Source organism: Dromaius novaehollandiae, chromosome 1, assembly GCF_036370855.1.
Source record: "Dromaius novaehollandiae isolate bDroNov1 chromosome 1, bDroNov1.hap1, whole genome shotgun sequence".
Lineage (NCBI taxonomy): Eukaryota > Metazoa > Chordata > Aves > Casuariiformes > Dromaiidae > Dromaius > Dromaius novaehollandiae.
Window position 1 is genome coordinate 14,011,302 of NC_088098.1, and position 25,587 is coordinate 14,036,888.

The 25,587-nt window shown below is 38.3% G+C and overlaps 1 protein-coding gene across 1 annotated transcript in view; it reads right to left on the reverse strand.

The window, feature by feature from the left end:
* The window catches only part of CERK (ceramide kinase), a 48,363-nt gene extending 30,122 nt beyond the window's left edge, over positions 1-18,241 (reverse strand). The window contains exons 1-5 of the mRNA XM_064506132.1: positions 17,890-18,241; positions 8,507-8,620; positions 7,283-7,405; positions 4,225-4,350; positions 3,625-3,688 (exon numbers count right to left, since the gene is read on the reverse strand). Coding sequence (XP_064362202.1) covers positions 3,625-3,688; positions 4,225-4,350; positions 7,283-7,405; positions 8,507-8,620; positions 17,890-18,034 — 572 coding nt within the window. The 5' untranslated portion in view covers positions 18,035-18,241. The remainder of the gene's footprint in view (positions 1-3,624; positions 3,689-4,224; positions 4,351-7,282; positions 7,406-8,506; positions 8,621-17,889) is intronic.
* Between the last annotated feature and the right edge of the window lie 7,346 nt (positions 18,242-25,587).

Here is a 25,587-nt window from a genome sequence, read left to right on the forward strand (position 1 = left end):
TAACATCTTTAACAGAGAAAATGTAATTCCAAAACACTTTGAAGGAACACATGACAAATCCAAAATTATGCATATAGTCCCCAGCATACACAATTAGAAAAGTTTACTGTTCAGCAATCTTTTCCAATGCATAATCTAACACTTACTCTTTCACACAGTCAGCAATATATACTGCAGAACAAGCACTTGTTCCATAGGACAGGTCAGTTGACTGAATCTTTTAAGTACTGCTGATTTAACTTTAGCTATCTTTGTTTTATTTTCAGCATAAATGAATCCTGAAAAAACAGCCATTTGTTTAATGAATGGAGAAGACAGTCTTATAATATACACTGTCTGTCTCTCAGTCAAGGCCTAAGAGACTGAGAGAGAAGAGAGAAGACGGTATTTGTTTTTCATTTTTATAACGAATTTCTCTTTTCAAAGCTTAGCTACATTATTCCTCAACTTGAGTAGCCTGTTTCATCTTTCCGCACAGACTCTAAGATGTTGAGTGGGCATAAATTTCTACTTCAATTTAAGAGCACTCTTGTATCAATCTTGTTTGAAAGTAAAAAAAAAATCAATACTATTCTGTTCTTAAGAAGTAGCATATCCAGATTCAGAGATGACAGAATGAAATGGATGTCTATGCCTACCAAGGGTAAATGCTGACAGATAAAGAAATTCAGATACAGAATATTAGTATGTTTAAACCAATCGCAAGCATTAGAAGGTCAATGTGCAAAGCCTTAACTCTTAGTGAAGAAATACCATAAAAGAGATTTTGCTAGGGTGTTTTTGCTTTTTTTTCTAACAGACTAGCATCCCACTTTTTACACAGATAACAACAGTAGACTATATATGCTAAAGGACTTCTGGTACACAAAACAAATGAGTTTTTAGAATTATTCTGTCAAATTGTTTCAAAGTCCCCCCCCCCCCAGTTTTTAAAGACTTGTGCAACTGGCATATGGATAAGGAAGTATAGTGATTCATCTCTATCAGCTATTCTAAACACAGTCATTACTTGTGCAATACTACAGCATGCTGCAGTTGTTCTGCATAGCGATATGCAAGAACTTGCTATATGGTAACAGTGAGTATTTTAAGTAGTTGTCTTCAAAGGGAAGCTGCTCTATCAATGAGCTGTCGGATTAGTATGCACACCATAGGAAATTCTTGTAAGGGGAAATGGGAAGAACAAAATGGAAACGTACACAATAGCTATAAATAAGCTGTCTCAAGTATACACTTGGAAGGCAGTGAAGTGATTAGCTTTAAGAATCCTATACCTAGCTTCGAAATGGCAATCATGGCATTCCCAAGTTGGAAATTTGGAGAATAAATGAAAATCTCATCATTTAAGTAACTTCCTCTTCATTATCAGATCTAAGAGGACAGGTGGACAACAATTAGGTGAAGGAATCAAAACAAACTTCTCTTGTATGTGAGAAAAGTCAACAAAACTTCATGAAAACAAGCACATTTACACTGTGCAACTGTTTTTAAAATCTTCCCTATAACCAGGTGATCCTATATTAAAAAAGTAGTATTAATAAAGAGAACTGCTTCAGAAATCCTTACAAAAAAACAACCAAAAAAAACCATACCACCACCAAAACACTACAGTAAGAGATAATTTGAATCTACAGAAAATGCTTCAGGTACCACTACACTCAGTCACTGGCCCTTTCAAAAACAAGTTGTTCAGAGTGAATTTTAGCGTTTTAACAGGCATCTTTCGAAGGAAGAAGGCTTATCTCCGTTTTGTCAGTTCTAACAAAGAGCCTCAATCAGATGGTAGATTCACCTCTGCTTGAAACTTAACTCATCGCTCTACTTACAGCCAATCTTAAGCTTCAAGTTATTCGTCTTATCCCGAAACTTCCTAGAACATCCAACTTCTGCAGTGCAATATATATTGTGTCTTGAGATTACGGGTTTTCTTTTAGCTACAGAGTTAAAATAACAGTTTTTTTTTTTTTTTTTTTTTTTGTTAAGAGGCAAGGATTCTCTCTTTTCCACCCCCACTTTGATGTTGTAACATTTCCTAAATATTTTAAGCTATATAATTTTAGGGAGAGGAGCTAAAAAGCCCAATGTTTGTTTAATGATTTATTTTTCTGTACTTTCCGAAAAGTATTCATTTTTAGTTTTCTGAGGAAATGATACATGGACTTAATGAGAAAACAGATATGCATAGCTTGTGATGACACATCTAATTTACATCAATAAAAAGTTTTAGAAATTGCATGCTGAACTTCTTAACACTTCAGTTTTATAGTTTTAGCCCAGCAAGCGCTGAAACATTACAGTTGAGATAAAATCCTCCTAACTACACCAAACATTCAGCTACATATTTTTCCTGTATTTCACATGAGAGTACCTTGTTTTAATAGTCCCTGATGAACCCTGCAGGTCAGAATGATTACCACTTTGGGCATCTCTTTAGAGCACAGACAGTTCTAGACATTGGCTCAGTTTCTTCCTTTTTCTGTTCTGTATTGGAATTTCACCAAGCTTCAGTGTTATCTTACTTAAAATCACGTAAGTCATATTAAAAGAAAATACATAAATAAATAAGTAGGTCTTTCAAGACCCCAGTTTCCTTCCCTTGCACTTCTGCAAAACTAAGAAAAATGCCAGTATGGTCAAAACTATTTACATAAGTCAACTCATTTTAAAGCAGGTGAAGTCTAGCAATCTGTCAACCTGAGAGTCAATTTGTGAGTCTGGTTACTTCCTGCCACAATATGTCAACATCATGCCTTCACTTGATTAATGTCATACATATAGATATGCTCCTCTAGCATAAGTACTTGTGAAAAATATGAAATGTTTTATTTTTGCAGCTTTCCAGTTTTAAAGTGTTTGTCTACAAGCATAGCAACATACTATCTTAACACACTGTAGCTATGAGAATTTACTTGCATAGGTTCTGCATACTTTTTAACCATTTCCTACATAGTCATGTAACTCATGTCATGAAACAGAACTGGAATGACTAGTCTATTTACTGAAATACTGTACTTCTACTGCAAATTTAACAAACATGCAACTTCACTGTTCAGATAAGCCTTTACTGTACTTTTCTCTTAAAACAGTAATTCTACAACAGAACAAATAGTGTGAAAAAATAAAGCCAAAGGATGTAGTGATTATTTGTATGACCTTACATGGGAAGAGGAACTAACTGAAATGTAGCTGTTTATTTCTAAACAGCACACAGCTTTTACACACTGACCAAATACTACTGATGCAATGTGCTGGAGTCACGTATGTGTCAAGCCCACCTGTACCTCAAAATACTTCAAAATATCTTTCAGGCTGTCACATAATATTAGAATGCTCAACTTCTGAATGAGCAAAAAAACCTTGCATGAGAATTTTGTGAAGAAACAAAAACAATGGAAATATCATTACTCTTCAGTATATTACATGTTAAACAGCTTTACCGAAGCAGTCCAATTTTGCTTTGATCCTCCTAAATGTGCAGCTCTTCCTATGGAGAGGAACGCACCCCAAAACTTTTGTCTGTTGCAATGAATGTAATTATTAATAAAGGTGACAAAAGAGACAATAAGACAGGTCACAATATATCAGCTAGAAGAGAAAAAGAAAAAAGCAAATGAAGTTACTTACCCATCATATTTATTAATATTAACTTCAAATAAGTTGTCCTTAGCATGGTTAGCACGTTCAGTTACTATGAAGAAATATACACATAAAACAATTTTACTCAAATAGTTCACAGAGAATAGTATTCATTAATAACCATGGTTCTACTACAGTGTGACCATAAAAACAGCTTACCTGTAAGGTTTGTTTCAAATGATTTTATGTCAAAGAAAGAATTGAAAGAGGCATGTACTACTGCATACATGGAAGAAACATTTTATTAAAAAATTTGTGCAAATGAACAATTATTTTTAATTGCTTAGGCATATATTATCTTGATATTTAAATAGTAAGTTTAGAAAGAGGAAAAAAGCAGTGTCTTAAAAATGAAGAACTCAAACAACTCAGAAATAGCTTACAGAATTTTAATGTAGTAAATAGAGAATTGATGCATCATCTTCATTTTTCTGGCTACCCATGCTTTAATTAGAAGTCATTCTCTCTCTCTCTCTCTCTCTCTCTCTCTCTAATAAAGCTAAATAACAGAAACAACTTAAGCTATGTGGAGATGTTTCAAAGAATTCATATCATATTTATTAAGAAACTAGAATGCTCATTACTCACCAAAAACATCAGTGGAGATAGAAGCCAGACTGAATAGTGGAGCAACTTTCTGTTCATAAATTCTCTTCCCTTGTCGTTTTCCTCCATATGGATTAATATACACAAGCAACTGCTTTGGTCTAGCTTCTGCCAAAGGGAAAAAAAATTGCAATATACTGCTTCTGTACACACACAAAAAAATTTAACAAGCTATACAAAAACAAACCTGACACCTGACCGGACAAAACAAAACACTGAAGTGAACACAGCACACAATTTTTTTTTACAATCTTTACTAACTCTTATAACTCTATAACTCTTTTTAATAAAGAGTTATAGAAACTCTTTATATAACTCTGTAACTCCTTATTAAAGAGTTATAGAAACCTGCTTCATCTAAACTGTTTATTGTACTGAGTATACTCAGCATTGAGTGAATAGGCAAGCGAAATTCAGAATCAGTAATGCTGATTACTTATTCTCTCACACAAGCAGAACCAGAGGCATCAAATAGCAGCAGAACCGCACGAATCAAATATCATCATCAGATAGAAAATTTAAAAACAAAGAACAAGCATATAATACATCACTGAAGTGTGGAATTCTACCTCCCAATGTTGCAGCTCTACAAGTTAGATCAGCCCCAAAACCAACCAACCAACGCCCCCCCCCCACCCAAAAAAAAAACCCACACACAAATACAAAAGACCCCAAACTCCACCAAAACAAGCAAACTCAACTTGCAGGATAAAAATCATTCTGAATCAATCTCAGGCTCAGGGAGTCTTTAAGACAGATTTCTGGGAGCTGGACTATTGTGCCAGGGGAAGCATCACTGCAGCCTTCACATGCTCTTTCCTAAGCTGCCACTCACCACCAGACGCAGGATATTTGCCAATATGGACCTTTGGTCCAACTTGATGTGGCTATTTTCACATTCTTATGCATATTATTGTCACAGTGCTTTTCCACTAGATAAAATTAGTATCACAGGCATATAAAACAAAAGACAAAGCAAAGGCAGCAAAGGAAAGGCACTTGTGGTTGAGGCACACTTTTAAATAAATGTATTTAAGCGATAGTTCCTGCTTTTGTAACAGGGGTTAAACACAGTTCCTTCATGTGATAAAGCAGCAATAAAAATACCTCACAGAACTACATCATGTACAGCAACAGCCTGCCCTATGCATCTAATCTCCTTCTCCTCCCCCCTCTAAGAAAAGACCTTTGATATTACTATCAACTTTATTCAAACAGTTATGGATTTCCATCAGCGGTGTCAATAAAAACAAATATTAATATTACCATTTCAACTGTTTGTCAGTATGAATATTTGCTACACTTAAAGACCCTCCTTTTTCGTGCGGAACAGAAAGATGTGCTGTAAGATATGCATCTCCTCAGATAGCATTCTAAATTATTATTTTAAAAGAAAAAAATACAGAGTTTAGATCAGCACACCTGTACAGGAAATCCACTCATGCTACAGTTTGAATGGTTTAAGGCTGCCATACATCCGAACACCACCCTCCTTTTCCAAGAGCACCTGTCACCTTTTCCGAAAGTTTATTACTGGAATGAACATCTGCACTCAAACTGAGATTGATGTTATTTTGTTTTAAGCTTACAAAGACATGTAATCATCAGGAACGGTTAGATGTGTGGGGTCCCCCCGCCCCCCAGTCACAGCTACTGCTGGCTAAGCCACATTTCTCTCATATGCAGCAAATGAGTGCACAGGATCAAGATTGCGTTTTTTCCTCTCTTTTTTAATTGCATTCGGAAAAGGATGTGGTCGAAGATTCTACTGGAAGCCAGCTACATGTATAGTGTATACAAAGGAAAATATTGTTAAGATATATGCTTCCAATGCCTGTACAGCAGAACATGTTTTGTTAAATAACTGTATCTGGCTTGCATCTAGAGGCCCTTCCAGTATCAGTATTGTATTAGCTTCTGCACAAAACACCCACAGAAAAAAAGTTCAATCTTAAATCTGATTTCACTTTTAACTATAAATGTGAACAAGAGGAAAAAACATTGCATTATGCCTTTCTAATTTATGAAGTTACATATGTATTGTTGACAGGGACCCAAGTGCACTGATAGGCCTTAATTACCCTGACCAGTGCCAGATGGGACCTCCATCCATGCACATGCTGCCCATAGGTCTGGGGGCTCCATTTAAGATTAGGCCTGGGCTTCAGTCCTTGCCTGAGCTATGCTGTAGGTGTATCTGCCTCCAGTCCTGTTTCTGGCCCTGCCTCTTGGATGGGCCTCAGACCTGCTGTAGGTAGCTTGTCTCTAGTCCTGTCTCCAGCTGCTCCTGACTGGCCTCTCTGGACTCGATTACTTTACCTTGTCTGGGCTTTCAGCATGACCTTTTGCTATCAACATGCCTGCTCTGCCTGCCCTGCTCAGATACAGTGGGACTGCACCTTGATCGGCAAGGGCACCGCCTGCGCTGTCCTCACCCTCAGCTCGCCTTCCCTTGTGGAGCTGCCCTGCTTCCGCTCTTCCCTAACATATGTCAGGGTATTTCTTCCAGGAAGAACTCCTGCAAAACTCCTTTTAGCCTTCCAAGAAGCAGATGAGAGTCCCAAAAGTGGATAATGGGAACATTTATTACATAAGGCATACTACTGGCAGGAAAGACGGGACAAGGGATGCAGACACACAGAAAGCTGTGCACTTATCTTACAAATGCTGCAATCCTTCAATCTCTAGAGGACCTCAAATCTCTGAGCTTACATCTGCTCTTTACTTCCTTCAAAGCTAAAATCCATTAAAACCCCTGCTAAGCTTCCAGTGTGTCCTTATTTTGTGAGAGTAATCTACCTCTGATAAAAAGGTACAAGAAACCTATAGCCCTGATTGCAGTAAAACACTCACTTAGTACAGGTTGAAAATTATACAAGTGCAAAATAGTGGCAGCAAGAATGAGACACCAACTCCCAGCTTCCATACCTTTTGAGCATAAGTTGGTCTTAAGAGTTCAAAAAAGCAGATAAAACAATCTTAACTGATGTACATGCCTGGAAAATTACACTGTAAATTTTAGTAACTTAGTCAAACTTACTCTGCAATTCAAGTAATTCTTTCAGTGCCTGTATCCACTGGTTACACAACTGCTCATCAACACACCAAAATGTCACATCGCTGCACCGCCAGCGGTGATTTTGGGCTTTTTTCACGTAATACACTATTTAAAAAGAAAAAAGAGGAGGAGAATGAGAATGCTATATTTCCTCTATTTTCTGTCAATTGACAAATGCATTTCAAAATGATTTTGTGGGGGAGGGGTGGTAGTTAACCCCCACTACACATTTCTGCAAACGACAGAAGCATTCAGAGTGTGAACAGGACACACTGTAAATAACAAAAATTAAAACATAAATGAAAACACTTGCTTCATCTTTAACCATACAGCAAATACATAAACATTTCATTTTAAATGAAATATGATCCATCATCCTTAAACCGATCATAGACAGAGGTACGCAAAAGCTAACTGAGCTCACATTTCTTTAACCATATTTAATAAAATCTGTAATGTCTATGTAATATACAAGACCATGAGCTTAGGAGGATAAGCCAAGCCCCTGCATCAGCTCCCACATAACCTACAGACCTGGGTGAATTTAGCTTCATGATGCTGAAATTTGAGAACGCAAAAGAAAATTCCAAATCCCTCTTAACAACGAGGCTGATGAGACAAGAAGAACTCTTTCTTTTTCATCCGAAGCATCACCAGTCATCTTAACTGGAAGGACCAAATCTGAAAAAAGTACTCTACAGCCTAAACCTTTGGCATGAGAGCATTCATTTTTTCCCAGCTTTGCAGCACAGAAGGTCACCACTTTTTCCACAAAAACAACAAGAACAATATTTTTTGGCACTTTTTTTGTAAGAATGCAGTCAACAACACAAAGAACAGTCACACATATGTATTCTGATGGATAGGGATAGTAAAGGAACTCATTTTTCCAGTCTCTCTTTTCTGATTTTCTAGTTAAACAATAGAAAAATAATTAACCTACTCTAGATTCATTTATCAGCAGAAATACAGAGACAGGCTAGCACGTAATTATATAATCAAACACAGCATGTGTTCTAAAAGCAAGGGTTTCTTTTTTCTTCTTAAACTAAAAAGCTTTAAATAGTAAACTGATTTTTTTTTTACACATCCGTTCTCTTAAAAAAATAACACTATTTCTAAAGATTCCTTTTGCATGCAAGTCCCCACAAAAATAATTAGCACAAAGTAATTAGCACAAGCATCCTGAAACTGTAACTGCCTTACCTGTGAAAGCATGCAGTTTTGCCATTTTTTGCCATTTGCCACTATTACGCTGTTTCTTGTTAAGATCAGTTTCTTCTACAGCAATTATCTCAGATGTTGGTACAAAACAGCTTTCTGTATGAACACAAGATCCTACACATTAATATCTTAATAGCATCAGAATGTTTATTTCTACACATAACATAATATAGACATGCAATTAGAGCAGCTGTTTATTAAGCACAACCAAGAGCATAAAAAGAAATTTGCTGAATATTTCCAATTTTCTTTTGCCTTTACTCAAAGCACATTATCTATAACCACCTACACACTACTTGATTACTGTTTAACATGTCTGTGATTTCTGAGAAAGCTAAATATCGTGAGTATGAGAACTTTTTTGCATGAAGCCAAAATCCAGGAACACCGATTTTGGAATAAGAATATTGCCCCTTCAGTGCCCCTTAATCCAGATATTTGATAGCGAATAGCACAAGCTTTTTCAAAGGAGGTGCAAGTAAATCTAGTGGCAGAGTGACTACAGAAGCTATTTGTTATTCCCAAGTATGTAGCTGGCTTATGAAGAAAAAGCATTCATATAAATCCGTAAGTCCTACTAAGCTTTTAAACCTAATTCTAGACATTATGATAAGGTACTGTTAGAAGTATTTCCCTTGAGTCAACTTAAACTATTGTTTTTCAGAATCAAAGGCCTCTTGCTCTTATATTATGAAAGAATTTCCTCCATCCTCAATTTTTCCCTTCATGGTCCCTCACACTCTGTCTTCTCAACCCTTCTCAAACAGAGCTCTCCCCCCCCATTTTCACTACTGATTTCAAAGTTTCTTCATTTCCACCTTAAATAGTCTGTTCACCTTCTTTCAAAAAAGGAAGTGAAACTGAAAACACATGCCAGGTATTTACATACAAGTTAGCACATGTATATACACAGTATTGTTATATTAGATATACATTAAATACAAACAGTGATACTTTTGTTACTGGGTTCTATCCTACATTTCATCTTTCTCATCACTGCAAAAGTACCACGGTGCTGGTGAGGAATGTAAAATAAGCAAGATTTTTTCATGATCTTTTCACACTGATGAATACAATTCATTTGTTACTAGTTCAAATTGTTTTTCCCATTCCAATTTACTAGTTTTAGTCAACAGCCATACTTAGTTGTTACATAACGGTACAGTCTATTGTCAGTCAGCAGACTAAATAAGCCTGTCTTTTTCCTGTACAAGTGTTTTACTATTTTACTCAATGCATATTCCTTTAGGGATTTTATCCTCCAAGACTTTTTAAGCTTAAATTTAAAGAAATGCTTAGCAGTCTCCCAGCTTTACACTGACTTTATTTATGACTACACCCTTTTAGGAATATGGCTGTATTCAAATGCTGTTAACTACTTGTGAAGCAAGTTTCAGCTTATAATAGTTGCATTTACTATATTTAAAGCATGATTGGGAGATGCAGCAGTTACAGAATCTCTTGATAAAGATCCAAGAGCAGAGACTAACTCACTAGAAGTTTTACATACATGCAAACACACATTTCATACATATACATGACTACATTAAGTCTTTAATATTGGACAGTAACAATTATCTGGCTTTCCTGACATACAGAGAAAAGATCTGCTTATTTTATGGCATCTCAGCATGCTTATCCACTTATCCATTTAACCAAGGGAAAAACGCAGAACAGAGAAGGAACGTAAAACTAATAGAAGGGAGCAGTTTAACCTTTCTTTTCTAGAATTGCTTTTAGTTCTTATTTTTCTATTGGCTATGCCACCTACCCATACGTCACACATATGAAAGAAAGCTTTGCTGCATTTCTAAAGATTGCACTTTAATAATAAAACATTTTGATATTGCTCACAGATATGCTATGAAAGTAAGAAATTACATTTAGATCAAAATTTAAATGACAGTGTTGTAATGAACATTGTGGGAAACAGTTTTATGTAGTGGATACTTGTTAGCATGCATGCTAGGAACGGCAACAGAAGTTATATTGTTTTATTATACATCATACAGATAGAGATGGATGTCCAACCCCGCAAATACATTAAAAAAATACTTTCAAATCAGTATCACTGAAAGCATTTATTTGGTATACATACCACGTAGCTTATATTAACAACCCTGGATCGTGAAGCCAGCAACAGTTTTACTAAGCGCTCCTAGTTCTTCAGGTATGTTCCCTCTCTCAGAAACACATCATTACAAAATCCCTATTCTTCCAGCTAATCTCTTCACAGATGCAGCAAAAAAAGCAAAGTTAAATACATGGATTTAGTTAAATACAGGCATATTTTTTAATCTTAAGCCATGAGAGTTACTTGTGCTAGGGGGAAAAAAAAATCCTGAACACAAGAAGTGCGATTTCATCTTCCCTCTGCAAATCTTAAGGGTTTGGTGAAAGTCTTTGAGCTATTTCTTTTTTATGAATGCCAGCCATAAGGCCCCTCAGTACTACCTGACACTTTACAAACATCAAGCAACTCCACTGCCCTGACAGAGTTCTGCAATTTTAAGCTAGTCAAAAAACTCACACTCCATAATACAGTAATTGCATGGGGCTGAAAATCTGCAAAGCTATTTCAAATATAAGAATGTTATTCAGAACATTCCCTGCAGCATATAAGAACCAAACTTGGATGTAATAGTATTTGTTTTTGGATAGAGCTTCAGAATTTCCAGCAACCTAAATATGACTCCTACAATTTGACTTAAAAGTTATACAATATATTGTTTTATTGGCAAGCAAACTACTTAGTCCCTCCCTCTCCCTCACCCCAAAAAGGGAGAAGTTCCCCCATCAGGAAACCAAATACAGATCCACAATAAAAGCAGAAAAATCCTGCTCCAGTAAACACAATGTCCTCATTTGCCAACTGTCATGCGGTATAATTGCCAAAACTGACCCCATAAAAATAACCAGAAAGGTCTATCCTTCCCTCTCTTTTGAGAAGCTGGCAAGGTTAATATACTATACTGATTATATTCCTTTTCCCACACTTATTTCCCCAGCACTGACCCTATTATCAAGTGGCATGAACCATTTCTTTCAGTTTTTTAGCATATCAAGTGTTTGCCTTTATGAGTTTCTCCCAAAATATGGAATACTTTATTCCTACTTTTATTAAGAACTATACTGACATCAGCACTACTTGATCACTTTTAATGAAAAAAATTGAACTATGAGGTCAAACCATACCAAATAAACTAAATATTTTACTTGTCTCAGTATGATACACCCAACCACATATCACACAGCAGAATCCTAGGCAAAACTCCAAGCAAAATACCACTTTTTTCCAAATATAGAGACCTAAATTCAAGGGACCGAGTTTCAAGCTCAGAAATGCTGAAGTACAGTTCAAATTTCTCAGACTTCATCTGACAAATGTTTTCATGTCTCACCATGTTCAATGTCTAACACAAACAACATGCTAAATAGAACAGTGACTTGTAAAGCTGGAGCAGCTGAACGGAGGCATGGCAGAAGAAAAAAAACCTGGACAGAACACAATGGGCACGTGACAATCCTCCCAGCACACTGGCTCTGCCAGTCATTGCAAATTGAAGTTCCAGGTCACAATGCTTTACAGGCTTACAGTGTCTTCACACATTCTCGAAGTGCAAGCTGACACATTAACACAATATTGTGTTAGATGCATAATACCATCTTTCCACCCAAACTTGCTTTCCTAAGCTGGGGGGTAGGGGAGGAACACCACACAAATACAAGGTAAGCACGCTAACAATGATATTCCTTGTGAGAAGAGGAATTGGCAGGTGTGAAGCGTCGTTTTATGTGCAAGAAAGGCTTTTTGGTGCATCGTGTCTGCATGCAGGTCCCACAGAACGTTTCCCAAATTCACAAGCAAACTTATTCAGATTCAAAGTCAAGATTTGTTCAGCCTTGTTCATTCCTCATTGCCAGCCACTTACCCTACAAGCCAAATTCCCCCCTCAGAAAGGTACTAGTTCAATGTGCAGTACCATAAAAACACCTCTGATCATGGCAGGTGGAGAAGTTCAGTTCATTCTCAGCCCCATGGATACACTGACATTCAGAATTAAATTAATTATTAGCCTAATCTTCTGATTTAAAAATATGAATGATTAAAAAACTTGGCTGCAGATTTAAAGAAAATGTATTTTTAAAAACAAAGACAAGTGTCAAGTGAACTCTTTTTCAGTCACTTTGAGAATTAATTACTTTTACAGACTTCAGGAAGAGTAAGTTTAAGCTTTCTCTTCATCTAAGAGAGAAGAAAAAAATAAAAGTTTTCCATCAGAAGGTACACTGCATTACACTGACTATACACTAGGGAAAGTTGTGCCTAATAAAAACCAGAATGAGAGAAGATGGTGCATAATAAAACAGCACATGATTCCATAGAATTCACATCCTTAGAAAAAATTAGAAAAAAAGTCATGCAACTAAATGATTTCATTCAAAACTGGGGGGTGGGGACACACAAACAGCTGAAGGCCATGTTCTCACAAAATACAACCAAGCATGATATATGAACTTTTTTTTTCAATGAATTTTTCTAATTTTTTCAATTTTTTAAATGAATCATGCACCAGATCAGACACACAGTTGCTACTGCATTTCACATATTAACTATTAATTGTTTTCCTGCTTTTTTTTTAATTTCCAAATTAAATCTCTTCAACTCAACTATGAATATTTCAATAGTAGAGCAAAAAGTTACTAAGTAAGATGCACATGCTCACCATAAAAGAAAAAAAATGTGTATGTAAAAAACTACACATTTGTTAATGTTGTATGCATCTATATTTAAACAATATGTTTTCCAGTGAAAGCAACAATGAATTCTAGAGCTGTTATCCTCCACGTCCTACCAGCTCAGTGTAATCATCGGAATGGCCCAGAGAAGAACCTGGCTCAGATTTCTATACAAGCTTGCCAACTGGAACAACTGATGCAAGATACTCTTTGACTAAGGATGTGCCAACACGCTACAGGTGCTACACAGACCTTGTTCCCAAGCAAGCACACTCTCTCTGTCTCTGTACAATATTTCAAACCAAGCATTGCTTAGAATCCACATCAGAATGGCAGAGAGCCTTCTTAGCACTAGTGCTGAGACTCGGGACTAGGCTACGAGTCACTGGAGTAAAGGGATGGTAGCAGCAGTCCCAAAGAATTGTTACAAGAGATGCTGGACAGCCAAGCTGTAGAACGCTGCATACTTCCTCAAGTGGCTGGGTTTTTTTTTTTTTTTGGGGGGGGGGGGGGGAATGAAGCTGGAGAAGAGGTTGAGGGAGGAGACTGAAGGGAGAAATAGAAGGGTTAAAAAAAAGCACACAGAACAAGTGAAGGTATACTGAGCAGTGCCTAGTTTAGCCATTCCCTTCATGCTTTCATTTTACAATTAAAAACCAGAAAAATGACAGAGAAGCCCATTTGGTGTTTGTGATCTCTTAGTGCTAGACATCATACAATCTTTGCCAAGACTTCTAAGTACCCATAAATACATATGTACAATACATAATCTTCTACCAAATTTGGCATGCAAGTTTTTCAAGGGGTTACTCCAGAAAAATTGATTGTGGCATCAGTAGGAGGACATAATAGAACTGATTAGCCCAGCTTTGCATAAGCTATTGATGATTAACAACTAAATCTCATGACCCGTGTTTCAAGGTTGAAGAAGAACATCCTTTAGAATACCTGAAGATGAAGACATGTCTAAGAAGGAAAGGTGTATAGCTGAAAGTAATGGAGAAAAGTATGAAGAATTTAAGACAAAGTTTTTCCCTGAGTTCAGACAAGTCTAACAGAAAAGTCTCTCAAGGAAGTGGGAGCCTCATTACACTGAAGAGAGCACTTGAAAATATGATTCTGTCAAATAAGCTCCAGGAGGAGGAAGGGAAATAAACAATAAGGTTTTATAAGGATTTAAGGTTTTATAAACATACCATGACTTGAACAAACCTGTTAAAATTTGGTTATTGCTGGCATTCTCCCAATGTCTGCATTAAAAATAATTCTGCTGAATTAACACTTTTTTTCCTTCACAAAAAGCATTTTGACAGAATGGATTTAAAAAAATATATTTTAATATTTTTGTGCAAAGATGAGAAACCACAGGAATCTCCCCATACTCCACAAAATTATATTTTTCTCGACAGCAAAGTCCCTATTGTTTCCTGTCTGTTCTTGAATTTGGATGCAATAGCGAACGTCATATATTTCAACACTTTTATAATAACCTGCTACAGCTCCAGTTTCTTATCTGTGAAAGTCTGAAAACCTTGATAATATATATACACCAAAACATCTTTACCCATGTGCCTAAATCCCAGACAGTAATAAATATGTAGAAGATAAGCAACTCTCACCAAGTTGTTCAGTTTAAAAAAAAGACTGTTTCACTGTAATAACTACCTATTAAGCAAAAAATATAGAATTTTTATACTGCATAATTGTCTTTAAGCATAATGCAAAGCAGTCACATAGTCAAAGGCTAAATGGTAGAAAGATATCAATCTTGGTCAAGCTACACCTCTTAAATTATATGCTTCTAACTTACCATCTTCTGTATTATAAAGTTTACTTATATATTTGTAAAGAACACAATGAACTGTCTCAGGTCTCAAAAAAGCTGACAGACAACAGGGCAGTAACAACATAAAACTGAGATGGTATTAAAGCACCAGTGCAGAAAACACATGCATTAAATCAAGGAGTTAAGAAGATACACATCATCGTATTGTTCTCTAGATAAATTGTATTTTTGCCTCCAGTACACTCGGGCATTTCTCTTTCTTCTCCCACTCTCTTATTTCTCTTCCAATTCTGCTTCTTATTTTCTAAAGTCTTGTAAATAGCTATGTTACAGGACAATAGCCACACTCAGTAACCAGGCTTGTCACCTCAGGAAGCTCCAACCTGGTGGGTGTTGCTTCAGAATGTGTCCCTCTTCTTTTCTATCATTACCACCACGCACATCCACTTTGGAACAGCTTTCAGGTCAGGCTCCTTTTCAGTTTGGGCAACTGGGAATAAACTGAGAAAACTTATTCGTAAGCAGTTGCAGCACTAGCAACAGGGCTAGTGGGATTTTGTGGCAGCATTTCAGGGTCTGAAGAACTGTTGTACAGTACAGCTGAGCTGCCACTGAGCTCAGTCTGGCCCACGTGTCAGTCAATTAGTAACTCTGCAAAGCCATTTTTAGAAAGACTTTCCAACGTTCATCAGTATTTGCTATAAAGCAAGGATTACTTTACCTAATGGGAGCAACTCTTGCAAAAAGGCTTTGAAATTTCATATTTTAAATTTGACATTCAGGTAGCTTTTTCTAGATTTGTTTATTTACAGATGTATACAGCTCATTTTTCAGAAGAATATATTAAGCTCAGCAGAATTGAAAAGCTAATTCTTTGGAGTCTTAAGTTCACTTAGTTGGGGAACTAAAGTTTGAAATTTTAAAATAATTTTCAGTAGTACTGGTGAAAAGAATTAGAGTACATGAGAGTGCAGGCGCACAAGAGCAAGGGAAGGATAATAATAACAATAATGTTTTTTGTTATCAAGAATTAGAAGGGAATTATTTAAAGAATTATTTAAAACGTGATTGATTTTTAGTCACACAAACTGCAACATCAAGTTCTTACATGTGTTCTGGGGTCTTCCTTTTCTCTTTCACTCCCTCCCTCCCCTTTTTCTAAATGCCTCAAGCCATTAAGATATTCAAATAAAAACAGGAAAATATTTAAGAGAAATAAGTGATAAGAAGGCAAGGGCTATTTAACTGTCTGGGAACTTGCCTGGGACTGGAGATATCTACATTCAACCTTTTTCAGATAAACTTTTAGCCAACCTTTCTATCATTCACTTAGTTTTTCTTTCTCTGCCTCAGTTCCTCCACCTCCAAAATGGAGGTGACAGCAGTTTCTCACTCTACAGCAGCTGCTGTGAAAAGAAGGACGTTAAACATTTTCAGATGTTCACATATCATGTTGATAAGACTAGATAAATAGTAGAAAGCATGACTATTTAAAAATCCACAGATTCAGCGAATCTGATAAAATAACACTTGAAACGTAGTAGAAAGCTTGTGTATTTCATGCACACAAGTTCCCAGAAGTTATCTGGCAATTTTGTCAGGTACTTTCAGCAGTACTCTCTCCCACTTGCAGTTTTGTAAGTAAGCACTTTTCAGGTTGCTCAAATGGTGAATTATAAACAATTTTTGTAACCACATAATAAACCATTAGCCTGTGTTTAACATTTCTAAAATAGGATCTCGCAAAAGTTAAACTTTCTTTGGTAAGTTATATGAGGTCTTTCAGTAAGCAAAGAGCTTCAAAAAATAACTTATTTTAAAAGATAATAAATGCCTGAAATACTACCTCAGTGTGAGAGTGGTTTTTAACCATAGTTCAGTCATGTAATTAGAAAAGTCACTTTAAAGTTCCAGAAGTGTATCATGCCCTGCTAAAATTAACCAAAATACAGTATTAAAAGCTTTATGCTTCTACATACTAACATTGCCAGGAAACAAGAGGGGTAAATTACACTAAGCGGTGCTTTTGTCGTCCAACTACAGGGACAGGTTTCCTCTCCTTGTTATCAAAAGCACGTTCTTAGATGGGATACTTAAATTGCATTTTCTTAAAAATACGGAACTCACTGCGCTCCCATGTAATGTCTAAGCTTCTCATGCCTAGTTTTCATCTTGGTTTTGAAATGCACAAGCTGATTAATGGGTTGATACGCTCAACACAGTCAGCCGCCCACATGCGACAGTTTTGTCGTTATTTTGCCATTATTCTGCCCCCGGTCCCCACACACACACACACACCCCTCCCCCCCCCCCCCAACGCAGCGCAGACCGCGCGGCTGCGGCCGGGACGCGGCCTCCCGGGGCCCGCGGGTCATTAACGCCCGCTCCATCGCCCCTCCGCGCCGGACTCTGAACCCGGCCGCTAACAGGCCTCCGCGCCACCTTTCCTTCAGGAGGGAAAAGGGCGCCGGAGAGCTGCTAAAAGCACCCAGCCGGCAACCCGAGCCGAACACCAGCCGCGCGCTGCCAGCAGCTGCGAAACCCGACCGCAGCAGCGTCCTTCCCAATGTCAGCACACGCGCCCCAGTCCGCGCCCCTCGGTCAACACTTGCTTTTAAGCGGTGCTGACAATCGCGAAACTCCGCGCATGGCACGAATTTTACACGCGGAGGCGCGACCGGCAGCGCTGGCTACCGCTTCCCCCGCGCCGCGCCGGGCGCGTCCCTCCCCCCAGCCGCCCGGGCCCGGCGCGCGGCGCGGCAGGTGCGTTAACGGCCGCTCGCCAACGGCCGCCGCGCCCCTCCCCCCGCCCCGCCGCGGCCCGCCCCGCCCCACTCACCACCGCCGCCGCCTCGCCGCGGCGGGCGCGGGTCACGCCAGGCCAGCAGCCCCCGCTCCGCGTCCAGGGTGACCTCGCAGGAGCGCGGCCCCAGCGCCAGCGAGGAAACCAGCCGGCGCCGCCGGCCGCCCGGCGGCTGCTCCATGGCCGCCCCCAGCCCGGCCCGGCGAAGCCCGCTACCGCATGGCCCGCGGAGGCGGCGCCCCGCCGCCGGAGGAGCGGCCGGCCGCGACGGGGCGACCCCGGCAGCTAACAGCGCCCCGCGTCTGCCGCTGGCCGGCCTGCGCCCGAGGCGGGGCGCCGGCGTCAGCGCGTACGGCGGCGGCGCCGCCGGCCCGGCCCGGCCTCCGCGGGCGAACGGGCGGGGCCTGCAGGCCCGCGGCTCCGGGGAGGCCGGGCGAGGCGGCCGGCTTGGCGCGGCCTTACGTCGGGGGCGTCTGGCGGCGCGCAGCGGCAGGCTCGCTCGCCCGCTGCGGGTGTGCTTTGTCTGCGGCCCGCACCCCGCTTAAATGGTGCTGTAGCAGCAGCTGCTGCTCTCGGAGGCACGTCGGAAACGCCAACAATGTGAATTCCTGCCATCGGGGAAAGTAGCAGCTGCAAAAGAATGATTCGAAGCAGAGAAACTTACTTTTGCACAAACACTTAAGTTTCCAGATTCTTTTCATGCATGTTGGCAGAGCATCCAAACACCTATCACAGTACTGAACTTAGCAAGACAATGAAAATGTAATGACCCTATTTAGCCGGATAAGCCCCAAGACCACTCAGTCTAGTCTTGCCTTCTTTGTCCTAAAGAAGCTCAAATTTTGGGTTTGCCTTAAGTATGTTGACAATCATTCAGTATGATTAAGCTCTTAATTCCTTGCTCCCCTTCAAGTGTTCCTGGACCTTATCACCTTAGACAATGTCATCATTGTACCCAAAATACTGGCCAAGAGGATAGGCAACTGCTCTGCCTCAGAACTTACCCTAAACTGACTGGCTTCCAATATTTTCTACAGAGGAGTTTTCTTTGAGAAAAATGTCAATGGTCTGTTCTTATTTGGGTCCAGCTCCTTGCCCCTACAACTTAGGGTCTGTCACAACCCTTTTCGCTCCTGCTACTGCTATGACTTGCTGCTGGTTTCTGCAAGGACCAGGTGTTATCCAGAATCAGCCCATCACTTTGCAGCTCTGAGAGCATGATGCGGATATGCCAGCTGGCTTGCTTAGAGCCAGCACAGGTCTAAAAAGCCTCTCTCTGCACTTGAGCTCTGCTCTGAGCCGCATACTCGCATTTCATTCTCAGAAAACAAATGAGCTAGGCACTATCATCCAAGTTACCTGGTAAAGACAGTCTTTCTGTTCCATTCATCTTAAACTTTATTATCACAACATCCTTTCGTCTGGCCTTGGAAAACATGATGTTGTTTGCTGTGTTTTTTAAGATGCCTTTCACATGTTCAGGGAAGGGCTTTGTTTCTGTCAACTGTGTTGCCTTTACATTTTGGAATTCTTCCCCCCCACAACACCTGTGAACTTCTTTGCCCTGAAAGTTCTTTGTACTGAGGCTCAAATTCAATTAGTCTATCGTTAACAAAACCCACTGCTAAACCTACTGCTTATCAATCATTAATGTTTTCTCAGTGGTTCTTCGTATTTTGCCACTTACATCATGTTATCATGTCTCTTACATTTGGATTGTAAAATCCTTGGGCCAGGAATCATTTTTGTTTTGGGTTGTACGACACCTAGCACATTCCATTTCCATTGTTTGTAACCTGTTGCACAAGGCAGAACAGCGGCTTGAAAATCACAGACTAATGCTAATACTCCCAATACAACAGAGACTCAGCGTTGACCCCCTCAGACATACTCCAGGAGCCAAGAGATCGCTCATGCAAAGCTGTGTTATTAAAAACAGTAACTGAAGGTACTTATTTATCATTTTTTCCTCTGACTAAAAATTAATCCTTTATTGTCTATAGTCACCTGAATCAGTATTCTTATAGTGAGCTCAATGCTAGCTGAAGAGGTAAAAAGTTCATTCTTTCTGCTGCCCTTACATGCAACCATTTCCTTTCATTCTTATTTCCTTGACAAGCCTTTTGGCTTGACTAAGGCTAAAGCCTTATATTGTTAAAACATAGAATTGATAACATATTTTATGGTCTACTGAAAGTCTACTAAGAGTCTGTTAGCATCACTACCAGTTCCTCTAGCATTCCTCATCGACATTTCCTACTTGTTTTACTTTTCTTTTCCTCTAGCATTCCTCATCGACATTTTCTACTTGTTTCACTTCTTTATGTAAGAAGTCCCTTTATTCCTTGCTCGCACAACGTTTTAGCATAATAGGGTTTTGGTCTATGATTTGGGCTCCTTTGCACTGCTACAGGAATGTCTTGCAGGAATTCTTAACAATGTGTTGATCTGCTCTGGCACTCTCTTATAGTCCCCTGAATATGAAAATTTGCTTCCGTCCTTAGAAAGTAAAGGTCTACTTTGAACCAACACATTCCCCCCCTTCCCCCCCCCAGTTTTAGCATTTTATGATTCTCTTTCCTGACTGTAAGAGAGAGAGAATTTCTACAGAATGACTGACTACTTGGTATACTAAAGTATGTCAATTATTGTTTTATTGGTCATTACATAAGCCTTTAACTACTACTGAGGGGACAGAACTGCAGATGCAAGGATGCTAGTAAACTGCAGGATTTACAGCCTCAAATCTTGTTCTGAAGACAGCTGATCACAAGGTTCTAGGCCAAGAAATGAGATGATTTCAAGAGCACATCACTTTGTTCACAGGTCTAAAAGAGGTCACAAGAGGGGTTACAACTGTAGATAACTTGGGAACAATAATATATTGTATAACAAGTATAATTCACAATGTCAAATGAAAAAGAAGTCCAGGAAGGTATCACAACTTACAAGGTTTATAACATCTGTATGACCCATTTATTTTATATATAGCAAACAACATAACTTTTAAAGCCACCTTTCTCTCCCCAGTGTCTGATTTTATAATAGGTCATTCATCTCTATAAAAGTAGTTACTCTGAGAAACTTTATGTCGTACTGAACAGGATCATTACATGAAAATGTGTGCAATCAATTAAGGAGTACTTCTAAGCAGGTACATCTTTTCAATAAAGAGGAGCAGACATGTTCTTCAGTATGATCTGCATTAACAAAACACTGATTTAAATCTTTACAAACTTGCGCCAAATTGAAAAGTAGTCCTGTGTTTATCTTGAGAAAGATCCAATGAGTTCATCCATTGTCAAAATAATAATCTAGCTCTCTTCCAACTCTTTTGGAGGTTTACTTCATTAGGACCTTGCAACTATTTTTTCACAGTGAAAATCAAGTGTGCCCTTGGCAGAAGCAGAAAGTATTGTGTATCCAACATTATCTAAGAGAGTGGAAGGTCTAAATTGAAAAAATATAAAACATAAATTGTCTTAACCAAAAAGAAAGCTGGATAATACACACAAAATTGCACCAGAGATCAAAGAAGAATCACAGTCCACTGTAATTTTTCCACTACATTCCATTCAGTGTTGGAAGTAAGAGGGAATCACAGATTTTTTTATCAAGAACTTCAGAAAACATAGCTTCTTACAAGCATGTTATGGAGTTTTTCAGCTATACCACTGAGACAGTACCCCATGTGCTCCCAACAGAGCTAGGCCTTTCTATCAGCTGAGACACAGCGAGATGGCTCCAAGCCCTATGACTCCTCTCAGTAGCTTAAGAAACACCTGCAATGGTTCTCAATCCCACTGAGGGAAGAGAAAGATGTTCAAGATCCATAAAGGTGGTCCTTGTATTTCCCCTTGAGCACTTATGTGAGAACCAACTCAGTTGGTTGTCCAAATGGCAGCTAGAAGGACAGTTGGTATGGAATTGAAATTTTAATCTAGTCACTTAGGAATTTAAAACTGGATCCAACATCAAGATCAACTTTTTGCTCTGCATATTTTTCACTGATCATTGATAACTAAGAAATATTTCTTCTCTTCCATAGACAGAACAGCTTAAGAAAGTTTCTAAACAACCGCTTGGGAATTTTCAAAGATTTCAATCTTAGTGCATCTCAGCAAGATTGAAGTGCTTACCCTTGAACCAAATTTTGTCCTTAAGTACACACATGCAGCTCCCATTAGAACTGTTTGAATAAGCCTGAAGACCAAATTTGTCCACTGAAATAGTTTTGGAAAATGGAAACTAAGAGACAAAGATAATAAACAGAGGGAAATAGCTCATTTTAACATCAAAATACTGACTGTGTTCTAATGTTCTGTCTAACCATCATCAAACAAAGACAAAATAATGAGTGGAATATTATTGCAGCTTATGGAAAGAATGACATCATTTTCTTTAGAAAAATACCTAAGCTATTTTACAGCACTTTTATGCTTACATCATAAAAGTATCGATTACAGTTATTATTGGAAATGGTCTGGAGAAAACAGTTCTAAAAGCTTGTCAACAAGGATGAAGGCAGCCTTTTTTCATTTGAACTAAAATGTAATTGAGGCAAAGTTATTGATATATTGGAGGCTGTGGGAATGGATCCAGAAGATTATTTGTTTTCTTGAGAAGGGAAACATTTCATAATATTCCCGACATTTCATAATATTCCCGATCCATGGAAATTTAAAGAACCAAAAGAGGCAGGGTTGGAGGCCTTATTAAAAATATAGCAAGAACTTTATATTGCACTCCTCAAGGGATGGAATCTGTCTCTACATTCTCTGCATAAACTACCTGTTACCGTGAAAAATTCTAAACATGATTTGTTTCAAGCTGTTATAACTGTGACTCCCACCTGCAGATATACATATACTTATATGTATACTCAAATACTTATTTGAGTATCTGTATTTCTTTGATTAGATCCTTATTCCTGTTTTAATTATGAGCCTCAGTGAGGGTACCTGAGAAGCTATGAGACCTGCCCCCCCATCCATCTGCTTTCATCTAAGGAACAAAATGGAAAATTTTGGAAATGGAAAACAAAAAAAGGAAATGTTTGCTCTGGTAAGAATGACTGAAAAAGTGGGTCTTTCCCTGCCATATTTGTAGGCAAAGAAAACTGTGAAGAGGCAGAACTGAAAAAATGCTGGGAACATCCAAAAGTTTCTCTCTTCTCTCCATCCCTCAACTATATAATTTCTTATAAAATATTTCTTTCTCCAAACTATGCTTTGCTGATATCTCCAGTCCACCAAAGCTGCAGAAACACTGCTTTTTACTAGGCCCATGCAGACCTTGGCTGGAGCATGCCCATGTGCTGTTTTGCAGAAGTACACATACAGTCCAGTTCTTAAGAAGAGCTGTAGGAGGCAGTAATCCTGGGCAGGGAGACAATTTTTGATAGTTCAGGTATCAAACTATCATCAAACTAAGTATCAAGTTAAACAGTAAACTCTAATATATATACTATCATACTCACTCTTGTACTTATTAAGTTTAAGAAAAGTAAGATTTTTACAGCTTTGTAACTCTGCCTGGAGGGGCTTTTAGACAATTACAGGGCACATTCTTGCCACCCGGGTGACACTATCAGCAAATTTTAAGTGTAGGCTGCAATCCATCAAAGTAAAAGATTTTCCAGATGAAGGTATTGTTAAAATACAAACTCTTACCATCACCAAAGTCTTTTCTCCTAACATCATTTTCAGACCTCTAAGTTGAGCCACTTTAAGTGGACCATCTCCATTCTCTCAAGAAGAGCATTCTCCCAGTGTGCTTTTGTGATCTTCTGCTTTAGCAGGCAGGGCTCTAATCCATACCAGTGCTCCTGTAAGTTATATCAGCCCGTGTGGCCTTCATAAACTAAAGTAATTTCTACCATTTTAAGATGGAGAGACTTTTTTTGATGCTACACTTAACAGAATGCACTGCAAAACTACTAATCAACGCTCTAGGCAAAAGGAGAGCAAGGAAAAAAATCACACAGACTAAGGAAGAAGTAGACACATCCTCTTCCCAAAGAGAATGTAAACCAAACAAGGAGCAAGATTCACTGAAACAGAAGAGGAAAATCTGGACAGAACTTTAATAAGGCTTATAGTAATCTACTAATGAAATGATTTGAAAATAAAGCAATCTCAGTATAAAAAACATTGCACTGTAAAATGTAATTTACTTCCATCAGTTCTGGATTTCCTTAATAACAACACAGGAACTCAATAAAAGTACAGATAATCAGATTATCAACACCAGCAAATAGGCATATATGAGAAGCACACCCACATTATTTTGCATGATGCTCCAGAAGAGCTATTACCTAAGATATACTTACTTGGACTAATTAATCTAGGACATAAAAACAGATATATTACTTACTTAGACAACCATGGTAGCATCTGTGTAGGCAGCACCTGTGATCTTTATCATCTTCAATACAATAGAATAGAAATTACCTGACCAGCAATATCATCCAAGAAACTCAAATCACTTCATTTTAAAATGAATCAGTGAACATATCTGTGATCTATAAATGTTCACTGGTAACTAAGAAAAACATAAACACCACAAGAATGTACAGAATGTAAATGTAAAGATTATACATCCTTTAAAAAACCTTTCCACTTTACATAGCTGCCAAGACTGAAACTCTAGCTGATACACACTGAATCAGATGAAAACATAAACATAATTTATATTTTAATTTCAAATAATTTTCAGCTGTTTTCCTCTTCTAGTCACTGGAGTGACAGTGATGCTATAACTGTGCTTCTCACTAAAAAGGCAATCACACCTAGGATCATAGCTAGACTGAGCTCACTCAGAAGGGACTGAAATGCTTAATCACCAATTACCAACAAGTCCTCCTGCTCCCTTCTTGATACTTTGTTTTGCAAGGTTCTTCAATGTTTCAATTATTTTTTTGTCCTTGGGAGCCTATCACCTATCATATGAACCACAAAATACTATAACATTCACCCCAGTAGCTCAGTACTTTGGAAGAGATCTACTTTTGGCCTGACTTCTGCAAGCTCATGCTTTGTTCATTACCTCCCCAGGATTACAACTAATTTCTGCTGAAGATGGATCTTGAGGTCCATCCTCTTACAAGAGCAAGGTATGTGTTAAGATGTATCCAATATTTAACAAACAGCACAGTTACTGTATGAGGAAAAAGGATGTTCAGAAGGGCAAAGACATTTGTCTAAACTGAAAAAATTAGTAAGACGCATTAAACTCCATCTTCTTTGTGAGCACTGTCATTTTGAAGTAAAGTAGCCTTAGATCATTCAGACTCGACTTTCCTGAAAGTTCCTCTGTTGAAAAATTCACGATTTTTACTCAGGAAATTTATAGTTTCACATTTCCATTCAATCTGTCTCACCATCTCAGTTTCACCAGAAGAAAGAAGAATCTTATACAACACACTGATGTAAACAAAATTAATTCAGAAAAGATAAAAGAATATATGAAATACAAAATATTTGTAATTTTGTATTCCAAAATATTGGAAAGATTATAGGTACATAAGCATATATTTTAAGAAAGTCTACCTTTGTAAAGACAAAGATCCTGGGTCTAGATTCTTTTAAAGTTGTGTTTATGGATTTAAGGTAGAAGAAGGAAGGATTTATTTGTCTTTAAATGCTGGTGAATTGTCTCCTTGAAACTGGCTTGAATGAATTCATGTGAATCAGTTAATAATATTATTTTATGTGGTTACTATTATACCTTATT